General features: G+C 34.8%; 1 protein-coding gene across 7 annotated transcripts in view; it reads right to left on the bottom strand.

Annotated features, from left to right (window-relative positions):
- Positions 265-9,054, bottom strand: part of LOC105158042 (uncharacterized ATP-dependent helicase YprA) — a 25,048-nt gene continuing 16,258 nt past the window's right edge. The window contains exons 15-28 of one of the 7 annotated variants that reach the window (XR_002286856.1): positions 7,862-7,969; positions 7,692-7,767; positions 5,398-5,534; positions 5,157-5,316; positions 4,838-5,017; positions 4,210-4,326; positions 3,616-3,771; positions 2,762-2,929; positions 2,497-2,609; positions 2,225-2,348; positions 1,355-1,450; positions 1,217-1,279; positions 878-1,140; positions 267-702 (exon numbers count right to left, since the gene is read on the bottom strand). Coding sequence is in view for 3 of the 7 variants with exons in the window: in XM_020693034.1 (XP_020548693.1) it covers positions 1,081-1,140; positions 1,217-1,279; positions 1,355-1,450; positions 2,225-2,348; positions 2,497-2,609; positions 2,762-2,929; positions 3,616-3,771; positions 4,210-4,326; positions 4,838-5,017; positions 5,157-5,316; positions 5,398-5,534; positions 7,692-7,767; positions 7,862-7,969 (1,558 nt within the window). In the remaining 4 variants the exon portion in view is untranslated. Of the gene's footprint in view, positions 1,141-1,216; positions 1,280-1,354; positions 1,451-2,224; positions 2,349-2,496; positions 2,610-2,761; positions 2,930-3,615; positions 3,772-4,209; positions 4,327-4,837; positions 5,018-5,156; positions 5,317-5,397; positions 5,535-7,691; positions 7,768-7,861; positions 7,970-9,054 lie in introns of all 7 variants that reach the window. The other 6 variants (XR_002286857.1, XR_002286858.1, XR_002286859.1 and 3 more) reach the window with 6 other exon arrangements.

Below are 9,054 nucleotides of genomic sequence, written 5' to 3'. Positions count from 1 at the left end.
ATCGAAAATCGATTTGGTTCGTCAAAATGCACACCCCTAGCCCAATACTCCACAGAATACCATTAATTGCAATTTTTTTATTCAAGTTTTCTATTCCAAAGTAATAATGTATTTTGAAATATGGTTCATATATATATATATATATATATATCAAAATTCGCATTATCTATACATTTAAATAAAAAATTTTACACATTGTACATATACATAAAATACAACATCGATTTGTAATGCAATACAAGAAGCATATCGATTTACAATAAAAGATTCAAATCAACACACTCTAGTTTTGATTGTCACAAGTGGAACTTGGGAGTTTGTATTGTAACTTGGTAGCATCGCAACGAGAACAAAATTCATGTAGCTCAAATCATTCAAGATCTTTGCCTAGGAAAATTTATAAAAATGAAGTACAATGTGAATAGATATTATAACTATCTTAAATATTTTGTTTGAGTAGGAAATGCTGCCCTGCAATAGCCTTCTTATTCACCTCATCTAAGGACAGAATGATTGTTTACCCTGGCCAAGAATCAACACAAACACCTATAAATTGAAGATAATAGAGTACAAATATTTGCAAACCACCACCTCTCAAAGATTCAATACGCCATCTTTTGCTGTTCATAGTGTTCCTATTTTTCCCCTAAGGCAGCTGGGCATTGCTGATCCAACAAAGCATCATCGTCTAGAGCGTTGGGGCTATTTTCTCGCAAAAAACAAACCAGATATGACGCTTCCAAGTTATGAAGCTTCGAATTGAGAAATGAGGACTATATAATAATAATTTTGATGCTGTCACTGGAAAAAGAAATGGAAGACAGCAATAAAATAATTACACTACAGTTAAAGAAATGAACGTCAAACAGAACTATACCTGGTCTTAGAATTCCCATTTTTAGTTAACAAATATTAATCTACAAAGAATTGATCATAAAATCATCTCAGAAATATTAACTATTAATCATACTTGAGAATCAGGTAGAAGAAGGTCATGCCTTGTCATTGCAAGATGATGGGGTGCGCTAATTACAAGCAAAATTTTCCTAGTTGGTAAAATAAACCCGAAAATGGCAGGACTCAACGTGTGGGTGACTTGACATCCTTTTTTAAGTTGGTTTGCTCTGCATCTATAACGCCCTGTGCAAAATAGTAGCAGTTAAGTAGCAGCTGGATAATCACTCTTTAACTTCCTACCACATGTTTTGAGACAAACCTTAATGATCATTAAGGCCGCATCTTTGTGTAGAACCTCATTATACTCGCTACAAGCAAGCCTCTGGAAGATGGCAAAAGGCATATATTCAAGTCTAACTAAAAATGAAAAGAATAAATCATTAGAATTTATACTGACTTGTACACAGTTTGGGCAACCAGCATCTCCTGAACAGTGGCATGACGAAAGCAGTTCCAAAGCAGCAGTTAGCAGCTCCATAAAAAGAGGTTGAACCTGAAAGAAATTTTATATAGTTCTTAGTGAGGGCAGCATGTGATCTATGGAAACGTGACAAGATGTATTGCATGACTCACAACAACCTTAAGCATTTAAGTTTCTAGTGAATCACATTACCATTGCTTTATATGCATCCATCTTCCAAATTTGAAACGTATCAGAATGAAAGCAGAATAGAAACAAGGAGAGGTTATTGGTTGAAGTTGCATACTTAATCTATAATTGGTCAAATGTTATTAAACTGACTGGAGATATAAAGAAATTACTTGGTGCAACAATGAGCATTTTAAGTCAATGCCTCTTAAATGCCATTACAATAGCTGAACTGATCTTCATTTCTTCATTTCAACCTGATTCCAATTTAATCAACTATAGAGATTGCTCATTCATATACTTTTAAAGGTTATAGCTTGCAAAGAAGTTGACGTTAGAATACACATGTATTGCTTCTTGAGATATTTGTTTTCAATTAATAGAATTGAACAAATTCATGATATCGCTCTGTGACTCCTTTTAGTTCAGTTTTAATATGACTCCCTAGATGTACAATGATTAGCTAAACCTGTTCATCCAGATATTACATTCATAAGGTCCAGATAGTTTTTCGTCAGGCATTAATGTTCCCTCTTCCAAATTAAGAGAAACAGACACAATTCAACTAGTTACGAAACTTGAGAAAGAAAAAAAAGTAAATCAGTACAAGATGATAATAACAACAACAACAACAACAATAATAATAATAATTATAATAATTGATCTATCACAGTTTACCTTCTTTGAAATGCCTGTTCCTCCAGGATGAGGGTCGTAAAGCAGAATTCTTTCCGGAACATAGCGACTATCGTGAGGATTCGCACACTCTGATGCTAGATCAGATTGGTTGCAGATAATAAATCTGTAAACAGATGTAACCATGAGGAAGTTAAACTCAGGCAATTGTGATAATGGTGAGACCAGCAAATATCGTAAATTACCATATTCAAGTAACATACTCTATAAGAGGGAAAAGAAACATTATCATTAGTCACATGGTGTGAACTCACAGAGGAACTACATTGAGAAGAGCATGTCCAGCAGCATGTAAGCCCCCATGAAAGCAGTATTGGGAAGTCTCAACAGCTGTCTTTACTGATTGTGGAACTCGAATCCAAACAGCCTAACAACCAGTAATGTAGGAAAAAAATATATAACATAAGAAAATATAAGAATGGAGACTCATAACATGATTCAGAATTAGCATCACAAAATAATCTGAAAAATGAATATTTAATACACATCCAGCCAAAAATGAACCTTTCCATCATTTACCTGTGATTCATACGAGTAGTCAGGGAGGGACAGTTCCACAGTATCAAAAACCTGGTTGCTTCTTCTCCATATGCGACGGAAGCCAAACCAAGTAGTTGTTACTTTGCAAATATGCGTTTGTGCACTTGTTCTTTGAAATTGGTCGTTAGTAATCCTAGCTGGATAAGCCTATAATTATGACAGACATGCAATAGGTTAGGATACTCTTTCAACAACAGATAATGTTCGGATTGCACAATGGAAATGCAATAGTGAAATATATTCTATGAAATAATACGAATGTTGGTTCCTAAATTGGAGGAAACAACATGATAAATTTCATTCAGGCTTAACTGTAATATACTGCAGATATGAATGTTGGCTTTCCCACAAATGGGAAGGAATGGTGTTGGTTGTAAGGGAACTGGTGGCACTTATTTATTTGGTATTTCTTTCTTTCCATCTTCACCTTTATAAAATCCCAGCATAATTTAAGTAACAGGTCAAGAGTTGGGAAAAGGAAATGAAAGAATGAGAACCCCACGAAGCTCATGCAGATCTCTAATATATCTAGAAATGTGAGCACTTCCGTAACATAATGAAGAATGCCAACTTCAAAACCATATCTAATTTCTTCAATAAGTGTTTTTAACACTAAGGTAGGAAAGATAACCACTTCTGAAACATGCTAAAAAGAGTGCTTTTGGTGCTGCTCTCCTTGTCTAGAAAGTTCTTTCACACATAACCTATAATTAAGATTGTCTAGAACAAAACAAGAAGTTCAAAACTATTACAACTAGAGTGCCAAAAATGAAAAAAGAAAGAACAGAAGGAGAACAAAGAGAGACAAGGATAAGCTTTGAAATGTTACATACAATGTCACCGCCAATTACGTGAATATCTGTGTAATCACGAGTTTTTGTATAATAATTAACATCAGCTTGTTGGCACCAAGCAATTTTACTTGATAAATCCAAATGCTTCACAAGATAGGTTTTCCCTTGATTCATATAGACAGCACCTTCATAAACCTGCCATCAGTAGAGACATCAGAGTCCACAAATTAACTGCCCGAAAAAGAATGGATGGCCTCCTCAAAGCATTTTCGATGGGCACAAAACAGAGATAGAAAGTCACAGAACACGAGCATAACATGATGCCAAACATCTTAACAACTATTTATGCAAAGTCAAATTAGAAGTTCAAATAGTGCTACATTAAATTATTATATATCAAACCTACACAACCCAGAAGCTTGATTCAAAGGTGTGGCCACAAAATATACAGTATCTCCTTTTATAAGGAATTAGTATGTTGCCAATGCAAGAGCATAAAATATACAGGATACTGCTCTGATCAATTCAGCTGTTGGCCACAAAAGATAATGTATCTCCTAATGTAAAATACCAAGTTCCCCACTTCATATCATGAATGAGAAACAATTATCATAATTATCACATTGTTGGTACCTGAAAGAAAGCTTTGCTTTCTTCAATTTCTTCAAGGACTTCATTCTTTGTCTTTTCAATTACTTTGTATCGCACGGTTTCTATGGATCTAACATTAACAGCCCTTGATGGAGATTTCTGAAAAGGAAAATAAGTACCAGATGAGTATTGGAGAAACCGAGTACACTAGCTAATCCCACCACAAAGTTGAATTAATCCACTTATTTTGTTGTGTACATTGCATATTTAGGAAGCTGGGCAGTCAAGTTGTAAGCAAGATGTAAAAAGCATCTGCAGAGAATCAATAAGGCTGATCACACAACATAACAGGTAGAATATCAAGAAACATCAAGACTTTAGCCATACATCAATCTGGCTTGGTTCATATATAACCTAACTCCTAGGGTCCTATAAGAACAGAGACAAGAATCCTGCTCATAACACGCACGAATTACTGTCATGATATTGAGCAGAGAACTGAGAAACGCAGATTGAGTTAGAGGGAAGGAATTGAGAGCGACATTGAATTCCAAAATGTAAATACAACTGAAAAACTGAATCTACACCTCTAGTCTGCCTAAGTTGTGTTTTACTAAAAATGTGTTCACATAGTGCACCTCTAGCTAGAAGCCTTCAGCCTGACAATTACCTCATGCCCAATATAGGTCCATATTCTGGCAGCAGCATCACGTGACAGATCAGTGGTCAGGCAGCCTTTACTTTTAAGTCCCATGATAGCACTCTCTAAGCCAGGGCCAAAATACTTCTCATCGTGAAGTAAACTCAATGGGTGTTCAAGAGCAGCACATAACAAGTGCTGCTGCAGCACCTACATTGATGAGCAATTCAAGGATGCAACCATTTACTCTCTAAACTAACAAAAACTAAAGCTCCATCCTTTTACAATTAAATTGTCATGAAATAAAATAAAACAATGAATCACAGTCAATGATATAAATAAAAGAAACCTGTTCATTATTAGGATCAACATGGCAACACTCAATTGGACCCCTGAAAAGTTTATGAGGAAACTTCATGAAGTACTGATCTAAAGGCCCCTCAAACGCGACATATATAGCAAGTGATGTCTTTTCTCTTCTTCCCGACCTTCCAGCTTGTTGCCACAGACTGAATACCAACAGAAATGAGCAACAATTAAAACAAAGCAAGTTATGAAAATGACATAACAGAAATGCCCTAGTGCTGTACCTTGCTATGCTACCTGGGAACCCAAGATGGAGTGTGGCGTCTATGTGACCTACATCAATGCCTAACTCAAGGGCATTTGTGGCGGCAATACCACATATACGGCCATTGAAGAAATCACTCTCAATTCTTCTCCTGTCCTGTTCCCATCAGATAGTAAATTTTAACACTGGAAGATGCTACAGGAGCTTCTTCTGGTAACAGCTGATAAACCAGATTCCCACATTCAAAGTTATCCCCACCCTTGCACAGACAGCGACATTTTTGAGAAAATGCCACTATTTCTAACCCATATATGAAACTTCAGCTTTGACAAAAACAAAAGGTGATGGCTTAAAAAATGACTTGGCACAGAGATAAAGCATCTCACGGAATTATGGTTTTTTTGGGGATAAAACAAATTATTTTCTAAAATTGTAATTTCCAAATGGACTTGATTAGTTTGAAAGACTAGGGCCATTAAAATCTGTCCTGTTTTCAGTCATTAAACCTATTGACCAATCAAATCATGTCTGCAATTGACATCCATCCATATCTCTCTCTCTCTGTGTATATATATATATATAGCATATATGCATAAACTAATAAATATGAATACAATCAAAGTTTCCTATCCAGCAATTATGATCAGAGGTTCCAATAGGTAGATCCAGATATAATTTTCCCAGTGAGCTAAGATGTTCTCATATATGAATGGGTATCTAAACTTACACCTCAAAAGGTCCATCACAATTGAAGACAAAGACTAATTATACAATTAGAATAGCTCTGAGTTCTGCCTTACTATTTATTTCCTGAAGTTATTGCTCAAAACTTTCCCCTGATGACTAGAAAAAAATGTCTTGTTTAAAGTGCCTTCCACATCAATCAAACTAAAATTAGAAGTATGTACATAGCCATTAATTTTTGCCGCCTACAGGGTCCACAAAGCCTATATCAAACTGGAGATAGTTATAGAACAATCAACATTTTTCAGTTTCAAGAAAAATTAATGATCAAAGACGAGAATGACAATGTATTATGTGATGAAAGGGGGAAGATGTCATAACCCTCAAAGTGAAAACAGCAAATGATCCAAAAAAATTAGCATCAGGCCAAAAATAAAATCCTTGCTTGTCGTCATCAAAGTGCTTTATAATTCAGAAGTGCCGAGCACAGCATCCCCTGCCCCAGGAGGGAAAAAGGGAGAAAAAAACCCTTCCCCACCTTTCCTTTCCCTTCTTTTTCCTACTATATGTACGAGTGCTCTTAAATGTTTATAACCACAGAGCTGCGTAACAAAATGCTCTACCATTTTAATGTTAACAAGCATACCCAAACCCTTTGGGATATCTGTTAGCCTACAAGACCTCTAAGTTACAGATTTTGCCCAAAATTACGGCTTAACAGGCAAATTCAAAGGGCTTATGCGAACATAAGAAAAAGTACCATTGTGGAACATTTAGTTAAGTGCTTCTTAACTTCTTGAGCTCATAAATCATGCCAAACCTCTAAAAAGTTTCTAGTACCAATACATACATCACAGAGAGCACTACTTAAGGGGTTATACTTAAAATGATTCTGAAATTATGCAATAAGCATTAACATAATAACTGCTAACCATCTTAAAGTTTCAAAGTAAACACAGAATGCTCATGGATGATGGTCCAAGTGAATTGAATCATTAAAGCCCTTCCTCGAGATATCATTGCTACAAAGGCTATCAATGAATGTGTAGATGAAATGAGATATTATGATGAACTTATGACACTAACATATGAAATCAACTCCAAATGCAGTGAACCCACCAAAAGTAAGGGGATAAAGAGAACTGGGGATACTACTACAAATTGCACAATGGAAACCATTATGAAGTACTCAATTATAGCTGTAGGTAGTTTGATACACGACAAGGAAAATGAATCTTGAAGCACATATTGAGATCTGGAATGATATTGTCAATCTGAATCAACACTATAGTAACATCAACAAATTGAGGAATATGATAGATATCAGTTTAGTATGTAGAGAATAAGCACAACTTTTGTTAAAGATGACCAGGAGATTCCCAGCAATCACTGATATATAGCTCACCTAGAATACCTGTTAATGATTTTGTGGGTCGACATTCATGGGCAATGAGAAAAGAAAATCAGAGAAGGTAATGCTTTTCATTTATGCATATTTCTGTGTACACATGCACCATGTGTGGTACAATAATTATTAGCAAGTGAAAAGGATAAAACCATGATTAAACACCTTTGCATATGTTGAACATCTTAAAATACTTGAAGAAAAAACAAGAAGAAGAAACTGACCTCAGCAATATAGCCACCGCGGTAAGCATATACTTTATCGGCTAGATGAGGTGCTGATTTATGAAGAATTTCACGCCTTATTACATCAAAGATATAAAGAGTTATTATGCCCAGCAAATTCAAGAATGATTCAACTCGTAAATAATTAAAAGATGAGGTTCTAGACATACGTGTAGCAGAGAACAAGTTCACAAAGTTTGCGTGTTTTACAAAATGCAATACAACGCAACCCATGCTGAACCATTTCTGCCAAGAGGTATGAAGCCTCTAAAATAGGACTGCAGGATAAAGATCATAACAAAGACATTAAAACACGTCCTTAGAAATGACGAAGAAACAAAATGGATATTCATCAAATTCGTAATGCATTTTAATGTTGATTTGCATACTGATGCCATTAGACAGCCATGCCAAAATTTTATTTGTCATTCATGACTGGTGTGTTCTAATCAAACATCTGATGCTTGAAATGGCGAGTATCTTAAATGGGTTGTTTGTTTTCTTTTTGTGGTAAATTACTACTGATTCAATGGTTGGTTCTCTCAAATGGATCCTTCCTTACTTTGACAATAGGAGTTTTAAAGATTCATTATTAAAATTGTTATCAGAGGTTTCTTTCCATGATCACATCCAGCTTTTATTTCTGTAAATTCCTCCTTATTTTACTCCTCACACCAAGTTCTTTCTTGATACATTTATCTATAAATATGGCTCTAGTATAGTTTTTAATTTACTTTTCCTATAAAAGACTGTAAAAATTGAAAAACCTTATATTTAAATTTCAATCAAATAAAATTGAAGCATGCTTATGAAGGATAAGACGCAGGAACCATATAGTCCATTGTACTTGTAGATTTGTAACAATCCAAATATCCTTTCCAACAATATTACATATTTTGACCTTAACCTCAAATAATTAGATCTGATACTATAAAGGAAAAAATCTCAATGTTTCAATGAAAAAATTAAGAAATATATTTCTCAGCAAAAATTTTCCCTAGTTCCTACCATTTTTTTCAATTATTCAACTCAGAGATAAATGTTAACTAATTCGAAGCTAGTGGAATTGTGCATAGTCGTTTGATTCCTACATCAGTAAGGTGATAGTAGTATGCTCCTACATACAATTATAAATTTTTTTTATCACAGCAATCAGATTTGGGATACATCTTTTAGATCTTAATCCACAGAATACCTTGAAATTTAAGAGAAAATATACACTTGATCGCTCAAAGTTTCACATCATCTGCAAAAGAATTACCATTCACTTAAGCAAGTAACTTGGGGTTTTTTTTCTCCTTTTTTGTACTATAATCTAGTGGGCTCATCCAAAGTGAAGTAAAATCTTTATCCCCATTTTTCA

The sequence above is a fragment of the Sesamum indicum genome, linkage group LG3, assembly GCF_000512975.1.
Source record: "Sesamum indicum cultivar Zhongzhi No. 13 linkage group LG3, S_indicum_v1.0, whole genome shotgun sequence".
Classification (NCBI taxonomy): Eukaryota; Viridiplantae; Streptophyta; class Magnoliopsida; order Lamiales; family Pedaliaceae; genus Sesamum; species Sesamum indicum.
The sequence above is the reverse complement of the archived record's forward strand: the minus strand, read 5'-3'. Positions and strand labels throughout refer to the sequence as shown.